The sequence below is a fragment of the Oryza sativa genome, chromosome 3, assembly GCF_034140825.1.
Source record: "Oryza sativa Japonica Group chromosome 3, ASM3414082v1".
Classification (NCBI taxonomy): domain Eukaryota; kingdom Viridiplantae; phylum Streptophyta; class Magnoliopsida; order Poales; family Poaceae; genus Oryza; species Oryza sativa.
In genome coordinates, this window is record NC_089037.1 from 3,022,070 (window position 1) to 3,037,820 (window position 15,751).

Here is a 15,751-nt window from a genome sequence, read left to right on the forward strand (position 1 = left end):
ACTGGGTAGGTCCGTCGGTTTGGCACGCAAACCGAGGCCAAGTAAGTTATGTGTGTGACTCTAATAATGCAAGTTGTAAACAAAATAATAATGATTTTCTAATTATAGGAGCAATTGATCAAAGGGTGACTTGCCTTGCTCAAGGTCTTCACGGAGCTTCACGAATCTTCGAGAAAACCCGCGATCGGCGAAAATCCGATAACCGCAACTATACGCAAACAAACAAAAACCAAAACAAAAGACCAAGAAAAAGACCCTATTTAGACTAAATAATAGTGCGATTAAATAGATCTCAATTTTATGGAAATACTGGAAGTTGAACGGAATCAATCAGAGCTACGGATTGAGAGATATGAATTTTGGAAGTTTAATTGGAATTTTTGGGCAAAGGAAGATATTTGTGGAACAAGGGGAAATTGATTTATGAAATTTATAGAAATAATATTCTCAAGAATATTATTGTCAATTTATAGAAATAATATTCTCAAGAATATTATTGACAGTCACGGACGTGCGGGACCAAGGGAAATGATTCATGGAATTTTGGAATAAGGAATTGATTTATGGAAAAGGAAATGGACGAGGGATGTATATTAGACTTTTTCGGGCGGCAAGGGCGCGGCCTAAGGGTTGAAGGAGGCTCGGCCGAGCCATTTAGGCCGGCGCGGGCGCGGGAAAGGCGGTCCATTAGGGCGCGCGGAAGGGAGAGGGAGCGGTCCGGTGGACTGAGTGCACCTCGCGGGTTCCAGGTGGGGCCCGCTTGTCGGTGACATGGCCCACGGTGGGATGGGCGCACGCGAGGTGCGGCGCTAGGGTTTCGGGTGCGAGTGGCTTAGGAGCGGTGCACCGGGTGGATGGATGGCGGCGGGCCCACGTGCAGCCACACGGCTTGCCGTGGACCGCGCGCACGGGAGGGAAGACGGAGGGAGGGGGCGGCTGACTGGCTTGGCCCGGTCAAAGCCGAGGTGGCGCCGACGTGGCGCCTACGTGGCAGCCACGCGGGCCGGCGGGAGGAGGAAGAAGGGGAGGCCGAGATGGACGGCGGACGGCGGCCAAGTTCACCGGAGCTCGTCGCGACGATTCGAGAGAGAGGGAGTACACCGGAACAATGGGAAGGACGAGAGGGAGTGAGCCACCGGATCGGATTTGCCGAAGGGGATTCGATGGCGACGGATTTCGACGGTGGCGGCCGGCGGCGATCAAGAGGGGGAATCGCGGCGGGGCGACGATAGGTCGATTCAAGGAGGAGGGAGCATCTCCGGGGCGCGGGGAACTCATTTCCGGCACCGGATGGGGCGGAGGACTGCCGAGGAGGGCTGGCGATGGCGGCGGCCTCCGGGAGCGGGCGGCAACGGCGGCAAGCCTATGGCGGGCGGCGGCGAGACCTGGGGCGGTGTCCATGCGTGTTCGGGGGGGCTGGCCGAGCTACCACGCGAGCTAGGGAGGGAGAGGGCGAGCGAAAAGAGAGAACGGAGGGTGGCACTACCAAGCCGGGACGGGCGCAGTTGTAGCGCCCGTTCCGTCGTGGCGCCTAGCGGGAAAATGTAATTTCTAAAAACCTTAATTGCGAAAATTGTTTCTTCGCTTGCAGTCAGTCTCCGTGCCATTCCGGATCTCAAATCCCCGACCTATCGTCACGTTCAAATCCCGAATACAAATCCTTCCCAATTCAAATCCCTCCGCAAAAGTCTATTTTGCCTCCCTCAGGTTCGATGGGCCGAATTCCTCTCGGCCCATCTCTCTCCCCCTCCCCCCTCTCTCTCTCTCTCCCTCCCTCTCTCCCCCGCTCTGCCCGCGCGCCGCGCGCGCGTGCGCGTGAGCCGCGCCGAGCCGAGCACCCTTCGCCCGCGCTGCCCGTTGCTTCCCGCGCGCGCACGCCGTGGTGGCCGACCGCCTGGTTGCCGCCGCTGTCAGCCTCTGCCACGCCTGCCGCCCGTGTCGCCGCTCCGCTCCACACTGCCCCCGCCGTCATCGCCGTCGTCACAACCCGGCCCCGCCACTCCGCGCGCTAGCCTCCAAGGGACGGAGGCAGAGCTCCTCCTCCTCCCTCTGCCGCGTCGCCCCCTCTCCCTCCTCCTTTTCTCAAAGTGGCAAGGGGCAAGCCCCCTTTCCCTCCTCCTTTTTCCCTTTTCTCTCCCGCCGGCGTCATCCCCCCCCTGTCGCCGTTTTGGCCGCGACCGCCGAGCGCTAGCCCTCTCCCTTGACCGCCCTAGGTCGGTTCCCAAACCGACATCGCCATCCTATAAAGCCCAGGCGCCCTCCCTCCCTTCTCCTCTTGTTTGTCCCATCGCCTCCACTCCATTGTCGCCGCCTCCCGTGCTCTGTTCGCCGCCGCCTTTCGTTGCCACGCGTGCCGGAGGAGCCGGCGCGTTCGTGGACGCGGAAGGGGACTCCGGGAGCTCGTCTTCTTCCTCTTCCCCGGCCCGAGGCCGGAGAGATCACTCCCGTGCCGTCGGCCTCTTGTCACAGCGCCCCGCCTCGTCTCGGTAGTGCATCCCTCCGTTCTCCCTCCTCGCTCCATCTCTTCCCCTTAGCTTTGAGTAGCCGCTCGAGTAGTACCCCAGTAGCTAGTTGGCGCCGCCCCAGCCCGCGCCGCCGCTCGCAGTAGGCTCGCCGCTGTCGCCGCCCGAGCTCGGAAGCGCCTCTCGTCGCCGGCCTCCCTCGGTGCGTTTCCTCCTAATCCGGCGCAAGGGACGGATTCCCGGAGTCGCGTAGATGCTCTAGCTCGCCCGAATCGATCTCCCGTCGCGCCGTCGCCGTTTCCCCCTTCCCTCGCCGCCGGTTGCCGCCGCCGCAATCCACCGCCGTCGAGCCCCGTCCGACGAATCCGAGCCATTGGCTTGTCTCTCCTCGTCTCGTGCAACCACCCGGTGTGCTCGCTTTCGCCTGTATCGCCGTGGTTCGCCCCGCCGTTCGCAGCCACCGTCCGCCGTCTGTTCCGGCCGGCGCCTTCTTCAACCTCCCGCCGGCCCGCGTGGCAGCCACGTAGGCGCCACGTCGGAGCCACCTCGGCACGACCGGATCGGCTGACCCGGTCAGCCGCTCCCTTCGTTCCACCCTCCCCCGTGCGCATGGTCCACGGTGAGCCGCGAGGCTGCGCGTGGGCCCGCCGCACCCGAGTCCCCCGCGAGCCGCGCGCGTGCGCCGCGCCCCGCCCAAACCCTAGCGCCGCGTCGCGTGCTCCCTCCGTACGGTGAACCATGCCGCCGACAAGCGGGTCCCACCCGGGACCACGCAAGGTGGACCCGGCCCACCGGCTCCCTCTCTCCTCTCCGCCCCCGCGCGCGCTTTGGGCCGCCTTCACGGGCCGGCCGGCCCGTCAAGTTCGACCGAGCCGCCTGCGAAGTCTAATTTCCCTCCCTCTTTCTTTTCTTTTCCTTTTTTTTTCAAAAAGGATTTAAATAAATCCTTTTCCTTTAGACAAAAAATCCAATAATCTTAGAAATTCAATATCTTCCCAACCGTAAGCCCGTTTGACTCCGTTCAACTTCCAAAATTCCTTAAATCTCGAGATCTATCTAATGGCACGCCTAGAGGTCAATAGTAGGGCTTTATTTTCGCCGTTTGTTGTGTTGTCCCATTTCTCGTGTAGTTTCGGAGCCCGAAGACCCGCAGTGCGAGGATTTTGAGGATCAAGCTCAAGATCTCGAGCAAGGCAAGTCACCTTTGATCATCTTGCACCTATAATTTAAATCTAAGTATTTCTTTTCCGCAAATAATGCATGAATAGGATTTACACAAGTAATTCGGCCGTGGCTTGCGAGATAACCTGCCGGCCCCCCAATCCTAATTGCTGCAATTACCCTCCTTGAATTATTGAACACTTAAACCCCCTTTGTCGACTGTTGTGCTTCGATGCACGGGCCTTCAAGCACGCGCATCGGGACACCTCTCCTCAAATTTAAAAATATCCAATGATGGGTAAAACTTGGGTTTTACAAAAGACTTGGAAAAACCCGACACCTGGGTCGGCTCTTGCGAACTAAATGAATTTTCAAATTCGCGGACCGGGGAACGTACCGGGAGTACGGTTTCCCGCTCTTGCACTTAAGGACCGTTTCCTTGGAATTACATCCGAACATAAGACAAGTGCGACCACATGGGTGAAATGGGACACCCCTAGCTGAGTAAATTGCTAATCGGGGGAGCCTTGATGCCAAGAGACATGTGGATTCAACGGGGTGGTGTCGGGGAGAACCCCCGGGCTTCCTGGCACAGTATGGTCTGGGACCTAATCTGGTGTTAGTCTGGGACCCCTCTCGTTGGCATACGGTGAACCTGTGTCGGCTTTCGAAATGCCTTGTCGTGAAAGCCCCAAAGTCACCAGACGTGGCTGTTATGCACGGGCTGGGTGACCAAGGCTAGTAACGTCGTGTGGGTAAGGTGTACCCCCTCTGCAGAGGTTAACAAACTGTTCGAACAGCCGTGCTCACAGTCATGGGCGGATGTGAGGTGATTCCTAGCGTAGTTTTGTTTGACTACTGCTTGTGAAATTACTGCTGTGGAATGGGTTCGATGTTTGGAAAATCGGCGGCTGATGGGATCAGCCAGGCCCGGGTGGCCGTTTGAAAGCTGTTGGCCGGGTGCTAACCTTGATCAATTCAAAGACTGATACATTGCACATACTCCGACCGGACGAGACGCACTGTCTCATCCGTGTCATTTGAGAAGCACTCACCTAGTCGTTTCAAAAAAGAGTTTAAATAAAATCAATTGCAAAAACAATAGCCTTTCCTTTGAAGCCTGCATTAAACACTTAATTCCCATGGCTAGCTGAGTACTCATGTACTCACCCTTGCTCTATATAAATAACCCCCCCCAGTTGCTGAAGAAGATGATGTGGCCCCCGCTGACGAGGAGTTCTTCTAGGAGCAAGTCGGCTACGATGAGTTTTAGGGTTTCGACCTAGTTCCCAAGTCGCGCCTGTGATGTTTGGCCCAAGTCTTGGTTTCCGCTTTCCCTTTTGTAATGCAGTTGTGAGCTCGGGATCTGTCCGCAGCCCAACATGACTGTACTCCTATTCTATAATAAAGAGACCTCTGTTGCTGTGATATACTGTCTTCCTGTGATACCAGCACTGTTTCCTGGGACTGGTATCGATTAACAGGTTAATTTGGAGCGTCACGGGCTAGTTTCGTTCGGGGCTAGTTCGGGGCGTGACAGCAGTGGCGAGCGGCCGACGGCTCGGGAGCGAGCTCTCCGGCCTCGGGCCGGGGAATGGGAAGAAGAGGGATGGCCGGAGTCCTCATCTCGCGTCCACGCACGCACCGGCCTCCGACGCGTGCGACGGCGAAGAGACGAAGGCAAGAGGTGGGAGCGGCGGCAAGGCGTCAACAATGGCGCGGTGGGTGTGAGGCGAGCGAAAACGAGAGAGGAAGGGGTTTAGGGACGGCTTGGGTTTTATAGTGGAGGCGATGTCGGTTTGGGGAGGGAGGGAAACCGACCTTGGTGGCGGTCAAGGAGAGCGAGCTGGCGGTGAGCTAGTGCAGTCGCATGACCAGCGTCCGCGCTTTGGCCACGAGCGGCTGGGACCATGGATGACATCGGCGGTGGTCAGGAAAAAGGGGAAAGGAAGAGGGAAAGGAGGGCTTGACCCTTGCCGAAACGGGAAAAGGAGGAGGGAGAGGGCGAGCGAGACAGGGGCTGCCTCTCTCGGCCTTGGAAGCTAGCGGCGTGGAGCGGCGGAGCGGTAGCGCGGCAGGGCACGACGCATGCGGCGCCGGGGTTTGACGCAGCGGCGACCGGGGCGTTGGCCACGCGCGAACCTGCGCGGGAAGGGCGAAGGCGGTGGGAGCGGCGTCCTTGCCGGTCGGCCATGCGCGAGCGCGCGGGAAACGGCGACGCGGCCAGAATTTTGGGGTGGCGTCGGCGGGAAGCGACGTCGAGAGAGAGAGAGAAAGGAGTCGGCGCTGTCTCTCACTCCCGAACACGTGCGACGCACGTGCGTGAGAGCTGGGCCGAGAGGAGGGGATGGGCCGGGAGAGAGAGGAATCCGCCCATCGACAAGGGAGGCATAGACTTTTGCTGAAAGATTTTGATTTGGAGAGATTTGGAGTTTGGGTTTTGAATCTAAATTTGATACTTTGTACACAAGGGTTCAAGGAGTCAAGGAAGGAAACAAAACAGGAGTTTGGATATTTTGGGATTCGGAAATGTATTTGACGAGGATTCAAAGGAAGGGATTGACTTTCGGAATTAGATTTCGGAGACTTGAATTGGAAGAGGAAATTTGAGGCAGAGGATTTTGATTTCGATGAGAGGGAACAACGGGATTGAATTGAGATCCATGGCACGACTTAGACTCTCACTCAAAAAACGAAAATTTTCGCAATTAGGATTTTGCCGAATTAGTTTTTAATGTCTCACGAAAAGCGGAGCGTTACACTACCCTATCAAGAAAACCCCAAAAGAAACAACACCAGTTAACGACCATAGACTCTAGAACCACTAGTACCGAAGAGAGAGTAAACATGGAGTTTCGTTCCTTCCACAATTGCCAACATACCAGAACTAAAATATTTGTCTTAAAAATATAGAGACCATAAGTGTAAATTAGACTTCAAATGTACATCAATAAAATCATATATTTGTTGATATTTTTATGTATATTATATAGAAAAAAATGGTCAGGATTATTTTTTGAGATCATGTTCTTGTCAAAGACGATAAGTACTATCAACCTTGAAAGTGTATTAATCGATGGTTTAATACTTGTTGCCTGTTCCAAAATATAACTATTTCTATGCGTTTTTTTTTTAAAAAAACTAGACGTCCTCCTTCAGATATATTTTAGGAAACACACGGAAGTGCTTATATTTGGAGCAAATGTGGTATAAATTGATTATGCAAAAAAATGATAAACATTGTGCTATATTACTCAAATAATTATGATTGCAATGGCGGGTGCAGATGTGAATCGGATACCCATAATGAACAAAATGGTTAGTTATGTACTCAACGAAGCAAGGTATAACATACCAACCGGTATTTCCGAGTATGTGCAGAATTTGTGCTCACAGCGTATGCCGTTTAATTACTAGTTGCACTAGAACTCATCAGAACAAGAAATTCATAAAGAATGTTGTATTTTACTATATTGATCATACGGTTCTTGTTGGTTGACCTCGAGCACTGAACAAGATGATGCAAATTATTTGACTATTTCAATGTCTCGCCAGTAGTTGGAACTTTTTTTTAGATAATGAGTAGTTGGAACTTGGAAGAGGAAAAAGAAGCTGCGGTTGTAAAAGGGTTCAAGGGAGTTGAGCCTGTAGTTAATTAGACAGCACTGAAAGAACAATTAATTAAGAAATGAAATATTCCTACTTTCTTTCCATTCCATCTACTTGCTTATCCAATTAAGAACTTAAAATATCCGGTACTAATAAAAAAATCAAGAAAAGAATTTAGGTAGCCAGTAAATGAGCGGATGCATCTTTTTGGCGTGAAATATTTCTGATTGAGGATTTCATTTCCGATCTGTAGAAAATGGAAATACTATCTCCTTTTTTAAATGTATCATGTCATTGACTTTTTTATAATATTTGACTATTCGTCTTATTCAAAAAAATTTAATATAAATATGTAAAATTTTAAGTTAAGATTAAATTTATTTGATGATAAAATAAGTTACCACAAAATAACTAATTTTAGTATAATATTTTAATAAGACGTACGATCAAACGTTATATGAAAAGTTAACGGCGCTATGTATTATAAAATAAGGGTGTATTATAGTTTGTTACCTCAGCCAGCGGAAACAGTGTGAACATGACATGTAATTAGAAAGACTCTATGGCTAACATTCAATTCAGCTATAGCTTGCGTGATGGCTAGCAGAAACGACATTCGCGTGCGTAAATGATCAAGAGCATTTCTGCTGTTCGGAACATTTCTGTTATTCCCCGCGGACAAGTCACAACTACTTCTGTTCAGTTTTAACTACTCGATTGGAAACTTCAGTTTCAAGGTACGACTTACAGTTTCTGACGACAGTAGAGCTTAGACCAGCAAACCAATCATGCATCATTACGCGTTAGTCAATCTCTCGGCGTTTGCAGAGCCATGTGCATGCGATCGTTGGAACAGTGTTCGCATGCTTCAATAATGCATAACGACAATCATTCCCTAGCTTAATTAATTGGTATGCAATCCATGCCTCTCTGCAGAGTTCAGACCTCCTAGATCTTATTACTACTATTTAAGCACCACCAATGCCGCACACATCCCTCACCTCCAAATCCATTCTTCCCAACAATATCTAGCTGCACCTGCGCAGGAGACCTAGCTATAGCTACAGGAAATCATGGGGAACATTGTCCTGCAGCTGCTCGCGATTCTTGCACTCTGCATTGCACCGGCGAGGTCCGGCTGGCTCCAGGGCACCGCCACGTTCTACGGCGGCGCCGACGGCTCCGGCACCATGGGTACGTCGTCGTCGTCTACTCCATTTCCTCTCGCATCGCATTGTGTCAACCATTGCACGGCAATGCATCATCATGCATAATGCAAGACACAATCTGATGGAATATATATGTTGGAACAAGTGCATATGGGATGGTCTCGATGGGATTAACCGCTGATGTGCATATGTGTGCAAACAGGTGGTGCGTGCGGGTACGGGAATCTGTACGACCAGGGCTACGGCATCAACAACGCGGCGCTGAGCACGCCACTGTTCAACAACGGGGCGTCGTGCGGGCAATGCTACCTCATCATCTGCAACTACGACAAGGCGCCCAGCGGGTGCAGGATGGGCACGGCGATCACCGTGACGGGCACCAACTTCTGCCCGCCCAACTATGACCTCCCCTACGGCGGCTGGTGCAACACGACCCGCCCTCACTTCGACATGTCCCAGCCCGCCTGGGAGAACATTGGCATCTACAGCGCTGGCATCGTCCCGATTCTCTACCAACAGTAAGAATAATACTATCAGTAGAGACCACCGTAAAAGCACTCTAAAACGAAGAAGTTGTGTGTGTGTGTGTGTGTGTGTATATATATATATATATATATATATATATATATATATATATATATATATATATATATATATATATATATATATATATATATATATATATATATATATATATATATATATATATATATATATATATATATATATATATATGCATGATATCATGAAATAGTTAACACGTTGTGGTGTGATGGATTATATTGAAGGGTGAAGTGCTGGAGAAGTGGGGGAGTGAGATTCACCATCACCGGGTTGAACTACTTCGAGCTGGTGTTGGTGACGAACATGGCCGGGAGCGGGTCGATCGCGAGCATGTCGGTGAAGGGCTCAAGCACGGGGTGGATTCAGATGTCGAGGAATTGGGGCGCCAATTGGCAGTGTCTCGCCGGACTGGCTGGTCAGGCGCTCAGTTTCACCGTCACCTCCACCGGCGGCCAGACCATCGTCTTCGACAGCGTCGTGCCGGCGGGGTGGTCGTTCGGGCAAACCTTCAGCACCTACCAGCAGTTCGACTACTAAGCTATATATGTTCAGACATCAGGAACATCAAGATCGTCGTCTGAAATGTGAATGTCTGATCGATCGAGCATTCATACTTCGTTTTCATTTGTAATTAAGCTAGAGCGCTCTAAGATCGAGCATTGTTTATTGGGATCATTAATTCATTTGATTGTTCAGTTGCTAATTGATGGATGTAAATTAAGTTGCAATATATCCAAGGCAATCATTATTAAATGATATGAAATTGCTACTGAAGATTGCATTCCACGAGTATTCCCGTATATCATGAAATGTGTACGTGCTAGCTAGTAGTAGTTTCTTCATCATGGATACTATACAAATATATCTCTTTGTACTATGCATTGTTGATGCGTCTTAATATACATTTAATTAATGTACTCTCTTTCATCTAGACACCACCCTTTGACTGTTGGAATTATATGGGCAAGCCCATGTAGTTAGACAATAATTTCTGAAAAAAAATCTCAAAGGCCCAAAAAAATGCACGTAAAATTTAGTACCATCTTACTGATTCTAGAAGTATGAGATCGCTTTAAAAGCGTGGTGCTCTCTATATGCTACTCTCTCTCCGTCGCCATGGTTTTCCGCGTCCAACTTTAACCGTTTGTCTTATTTGAAAAATTTTGAAAAAAATTAAAAATATAAGTCACAAGTAAAGTATTATTTATGTTTTATCATCTCATAGCAATAAAAATACTAATTATAAACAAATTTTAAATAAGACGGACGATTAAAATTAGGCGCGGAAACTTATGGTTGCCCTTAAAATGAGACGGAGGGAGTACTAGAGCAATATGCATGGAAGAAAACTAAATCCGGACCTGTTACGCTACCTTACTGTTTGTGTGTGTGTGTCTGATTGAGCTGCAAATTTTCATCTGTTTGTGTGTGTGTTTTCTTTTCTTTTCAAAAAAAAAATGTTTGTGTGTGCGTCTGATTGAGCTGCAAATTTTCATCCTTTGGGCTTGCTCACGCAACTACGCATGTAGGCCTTCGGGCTTCGGTGGTTCAACCCAAAACCAAATTTCCATCCTTGGGCTTGCTCACCCAACTACGCATGTAGGCCTTCGGTGGTTCAACCCAAACCCGTGTGACACTCAAACAAGCCAATTAAACCATTTCATTTTCAAGAAATCTCTTCGGCCTTTCTTTGACAACTTGTTTTTGCGAACATTTCTTTGACAACTTGCATAACATGTGTGATCTGTGTGTGTTTTCCGGTGCCTCGTTTCAGTGTTTTCGCGGATGCGACCCTCTACCGGCTGGTCTCCAGTTTCACTTCCTATCAATTCCAAGCTTTATATGGTTAAACCGGTAATTCCAGCTGCTACAATTTTAATAAGTTGAATTACTAAACCACATTCGACATTCGATAGGAAAAAAAGGAGGTAAAATCTTACAAACTTCTAACCTTCATATCTGCTTCGCCATCCGTGCTCCAGTTAGCCAACTCTAACGACCTTGTTGAACTCTAGCGGACAACAACGACGATCCTAACTGTTTAGGATCCGGATTGGGGTTGGGGTGATAGGGGTGGGAAGAGGGGGAAGAGGGGGAGTCCGCCAGCTTTACAGAGATGGCCGTGATCGGCGGAAGACTGGTAGTAGGTGGTGGAATTGGGCGGGCAACAAAGTAGCGCCCCCGAAACCGTGGGGATGAAGGAGGGCGGTGGGCTGGCATTGGCTGCGGGGCCAAAACAAAGCGACTAGTTAAGAGGTAGTGGGCTAGTGGCTAATGGTGGTGGATCCAGTGGTAGGGAGTCGATAGAAACAAGGAAGATCACCTTGTTGTCACCGACTTCAGGAGGAGTGGACAGAGAGGGGGGAGGGGGGGCGAAGCCAGTCGGAGGGCCAAGGGAGAGGGGGGCTCGCTGGTGCCGTTCACGCCTCCTGCCCTAGCCGGCGAGGTCGGGCGGTGGCACACTGGCATGGGGTGGTGGCGTCGGGGGAGCTCGCCTCGCTCTCGTGCTGCATGCGGCTGGGCGAGGGCGCGGGGGGGGGGGGAGAGGGGAGGAAAATGACAAGATAATTGTTGCGTACAAATCTTAAAGTATATCTAACGGTCCAAAATTTAAAAGATATAAGCTGGATTTCATGTCACAAAATATATAGACTTTGATAGATCCTCTCTTAGATATATCAGGTCTCTTACAATAATTCGTTGGGCCTAACTAAGCCATTTTGTCTAAAAAAACCTGCAAAAATTAAATCAAACCAAGGCATGTCAAAGTCGATAATGCTTGAAGTTAATCATTCTGTTCCAGGAATATGTGCTCAACTTCCATACGAAATGGAACTTAAATATATACAGGGTGAATTGCTGTTCTGAACATGTCTGAAAAAAAACTTGCACTATAATCGGTTTGCCGTTGCATGATTATCGTTAGAGCAGCTGCTTCAGTTGAAACTTGATACTAAACGACTTACATGGTGGTGTACTATATTAATTAATCTATTACTATAATCTATCGATCGGGCAAACAATGAGTATTACTCAATTAATTATGACTGCAATAGAGCAATGGCGGATACAGATGTGAATTGAATATGCCCCCTGAATGAACAGAACGGTTAGTTATGTGTTCAAAGAAGCAAGGTATAAAATTATTGCTATTGTACGTGCAATGAAGAGTGCAGACCTTGCGCTCCCACTAATCGTAGTGGAATTCATCAGCAAAATAAATAAATCATATAGAAATAGAGTTTTTTTACTATTTTCATCATACGATTCTTGTTGGTTGACCTCAAGCACTGAACAAGATAATGCAAATTATTTGGCTATTTCAATGTCTGGCTCGCCAGTAGTTGGAACTTGGGAGAGAAAAAAATAAGCAGCGGCTGCAAAGGGTTCAAGGGAGTTGAGCCTGTTGTAGTTAGGTGGTACTGAAAGGATAATTGATTCAGAAAAGTGAAATACTCCAACGTCCTTTCCATTCCAACTTCTCGCTTGTCCAATTAAGAACTTTGAAAAATTCCGTACTAATTAAGAATTTCACGGAACGAATTTAGGTAGCCAATAAATGAGCAGATGCATATTTTTTTATTACAAATTAAAACTGATTGAGAATTTCTCGTTGAGAAATCTGTGTGTGAAATATTTCTGATTTAGAATTTCATCTCTGGCTGGTAAAACTGATATATTACAGTTTGGCACATCAGGAAGTATATTTAATTTTTTTTAAGATGATGGATAGAAATCCGATCCTATATTCACACACATACTTAAAGATTACATGGGTACTTAAGGCACATTCTAAAGAGATAATTGAGCTTAACTACTACTCGTTTTCTATTAGCATGTTTTTTAAACTATTAAACGATGTATTTCGTGCAAAACTTTCTATATTAAAAATACTACCTTTTCAAAATAAAATAATTTGATTTATATTTTTTAATAATTAATACTTAATTAATTATATGCTAATAAAGTTTTTATTTTGCGTGTCGCTAAATAAGACAAAACGTTAAGCTGGAAAGAACGTGTCCTAACACTCCAAATCCCATAACTGACACAAAAGAGGAAAAACAACAATAAGAAAGATAAATTTTACAGTTCCTAAGATGTACTGTATCAAAACTTTTAATGCAAACTTAGCTCCTCTCGGTACCTACTTAACTACTATAAAATCACTAAAAGAAAAGGTAAACACGATATGTAGTTAGAAAGATTGTATGGCTAACATTCAGTTTAGCTATGCATGCTTGACTAGCATAGAAACATTCGCAAGCATGCATGTTCAGAGCATTTCTGTTCTTGCTGCGAAAACGCAACGACTTGTGTTCAGATTGAACTGAATAATGCTAATATACGACTTATCATTTCTGATGGAGGAAACGGTACGTAGAGCTTAGACCAGCAAACCAATTAATCATCATTTCGCATAAGTCAATTTCTGGACGTTGCAGAGCCATCAGCCATGTGCAACGATCGTTGGAACAGTGATCGCATTTTTCAATAATGCCTACGACAATCATTCCCTTGCAATATGTAATCCACGCCTCTGCATGCAGGCCTCCTAGATCATAGTACTATATAAGCACCACCATTGCCGCATACATCCCTCACCTCCAAATCCATTCATCACAACAATATCTAGCTAGCTAGTTATCTAGCTTAATTACTCTCGATCGACTGCACAGGCTCAACCTAGCTAAGAGGAAATGGGGAACATTTTCCTGCAGCTGCTCGCCGTTGTTGCACTCTGCATTGCACCGGCGAGGTCGGACTGGCTCCCGGGCACCGCCACGTTCTACGGCGGCGCCGACGGCTCCGGCACCATGGGTACGTATACGTCGTCTACTCCACATACGGCCCAAATGTCCGACTCACGTACGACTGAATTTGATTTATTTGATTGCCATGGATTAACCGGATGCATGTGCGTATGTGTGCATACAGGTGGTGCGTGCGGGTACGGGAACCTGTACGACCAGGGGTACGGCATCAACAACGCAGCGCTGAGCACGCCGCTGTTCAACGACGGCGCGTCGTGCGGGCAGTGCTACCTCATCATCTGCGACTACAGCAAGGCGCCCGACTGGTGCAAGCTCGGCAAGGCGATCACCGTGACGGGCACCAACTACTGTCCGCCCAACTATGACCTCCCATACGGCGGCTGGTGCAACGCTACCCGCCCTCACTTCGACATGTCCCAACCTGCCTGGGAGAACATTGGCATCTACAACGCCGGCATCATCCCCATCCTCTACCAACAGTAATAAGCACATTTACCGACCTGACATCTCCTGAATTTGTATGTGTGAATTCTGAAGCGAAGCAGTACGTGTGTTGTGCTAAACCGTTATGCTATGAATTGCAGGGTGAAGTGCTGGAGGTACGGGGGCGTGAGGTTCACCATCAACGGGTTCAACTACTTCGAGCTGGTGCTGGTGACCAACATGGCCGGGAGCGGGTCGATCGCGAGCATGTCGGTGAAGGGGTCATGCACGGGGTGGATCCAGATGACGAGGAATTGGGGCGCCAATTGGCAGTGTCTCGCTGGACTGGCCGGACAGGCGCTCAGCTTCAATGTCACCTCCACCGGCGGCCAGACCATCGTCTTCGACGATGCCGTGCCGGCGGGGTGGTCGTTCGGCCAAACATTCAGCACCTACCACCAATTCGACTACTAAGCAGGGTTCAGACGTCGACAACATCGAGATCGTCATCTGAAATCTGAATGTCTACGATCGATCATTCTTGTTTGGGATCATTTATTCGATTGTTCAGTTGGGATCATTCATTGATTTCTAACTGATGGATGTAATTTGAGTTGCAATTCAAGGAAATCATTATTAAATTATGTGAAATTGCTACTGAAAATCACATTTCATCGGTCTGTATGCATCATAAAATGTGTATGTGCTAGTGGTTTCTTCGGCCCCGTTTGGCACAGCTCTAGCTCCCAACTCCAACTTACCTAGAGTTAGAGCTGTGCCAAACGGTACAGATCCTCCATTTTTTGAGTGGAGCTAGTTGAGCTACTCATAGAAAATGAACTACGGGGGTTAGGGGTGGACAGAAAAAGACCGAACCGAAAAGACCGAAACCGAAAAATTCGGTCCTAGGTAGTGAAAGACCGAATTTTGTTCGGTCAATTTGGTTAGTCTCCTCGGTTAACCGAATAGACCGAAATATCAAAAAATTCTAAATGCAACCTACAATCCACTATATTTAATAGGATTAAACTCTAATTTTCACATCCCTACTTCTTCTAGGCATGCAACCTAATAAAAGTCTTTACTCATAAGTGCTTAACGAATTTTTTTGTGATTTTTGTGTTGAAAATTTCCATTTTTTCTTTGCATATATGAAAATATTGTTGAATTTCGGTCAGGAGCGAGACCGAGACCGAATTTATCGGTCCTGACTTTTTGCGCTGAAATTCGGTTTTCATTTTTCAAAGACCGAAAAGAACGAAAGACCGAAGACCAAGACCGAAATTTTCGGTTAGACCGAATGCCCACCCCTAACGGGGATGGAGCTGGATTTTTGCTGCTCCACAGCTCCACTCTACCCCAAAAGACCCACTACCCTTTAATTTTTTAGTCTATTTATACAAAAATGCCACTCAACTGCTCTTTCAGTCCTCCTCTCCTCCCCCATCTTCCTCCCGATCCAAACCGAGCTGCATGCGGGGAGCGGTGGCGTCGGTGGGTAGCGGCGACAGGCCGAAGGCGCGCGGAAGACGACATGCGGCCGGCGGCGGCCGGCGCGCCTGGGGACGGCGCACGGCCGGCGGGCCGG

The 15,751-nt window shown here is 48.5% G+C and overlaps 2 protein-coding genes across 2 annotated transcripts; both read left to right on the forward strand.

Moving 5' to 3' along the window:
* Positions 1 to 8,212: 8,212 nt before the first annotated feature.
* On the forward strand, positions 8,213 to 9,695 carry LOC4331666 (expansin-A18-like). The gene is made up of 3 exons (NM_001417220.1): positions 8,213 to 8,426; positions 8,604 to 8,919; positions 9,190 to 9,695. Exons 1-3 carry the CDS (start codon positions 8,306 to 8,308, stop codon positions 9,500 to 9,502), a joined length of 750 nt encoding a protein of 249 aa, NP_001404149.1. The 5' UTR covers positions 8,213 to 8,305; the 3' UTR covers positions 9,503 to 9,695.
* A 3,870-nt stretch (positions 9,696 to 13,565) lies between these two features.
* LOC4331667 (expansin-A19-like) lies at positions 13,566 to 14,845 on the forward strand. Its single transcript, NM_001417221.1, has 3 exons — positions 13,566 to 13,786; positions 13,904 to 14,219; positions 14,325 to 14,845. Exons 1-3 carry the CDS (start codon positions 13,666 to 13,668, stop codon positions 14,635 to 14,637), a joined length of 750 nt encoding a protein of 249 aa, NP_001404150.1. The 5' UTR covers positions 13,566 to 13,665; the 3' UTR covers positions 14,638 to 14,845.
* The last annotated feature ends 906 nt before the right edge of the window (positions 14,846 to 15,751 follow it).

What these genes read in the sequence shown, in the direction of transcription:
- LOC4331666 (NM_001417220.1), top strand. Translation starts at nt 8,306, where the DNA reads ATGGGGAACATTGTCCTGCAGCTGCTCGCGATTCTTGCACTCTGCATT. An exon ending in CGACGGCTCCGGCACCATGG is followed by an intron (nt 8,427 to 8,603) that starts GTACGTCGTCGT and finishes GTGTGCAAACAG; the next exon opens with GTGGTGCGTGCGGGTACGGG. An exon ending in GTCCCGATTCTCTACCAACA is followed by an intron (nt 8,920 to 9,189) that starts GTAAGAATAATA and finishes ATTATATTGAAG; the next exon opens with GGTGAAGTGCTGGAGAAGTG.
- LOC4331667 (NM_001417221.1), top strand. Translation starts at nt 13,666, where the DNA reads ATGGGGAACATTTTCCTGCAGCTGCTCGCCGTTGTTGCACTCTGCATT. An exon ending in CGACGGCTCCGGCACCATGG is followed by an intron (nt 13,787 to 13,903) that starts GTACGTATACGT and finishes GTGTGCATACAG; the next exon opens with GTGGTGCGTGCGGGTACGGG. An exon ending in ATCCCCATCCTCTACCAACA is followed by an intron (nt 14,220 to 14,324) that starts GTAATAAGCACA and finishes TATGAATTGCAG; the next exon opens with GGTGAAGTGCTGGAGGTACG.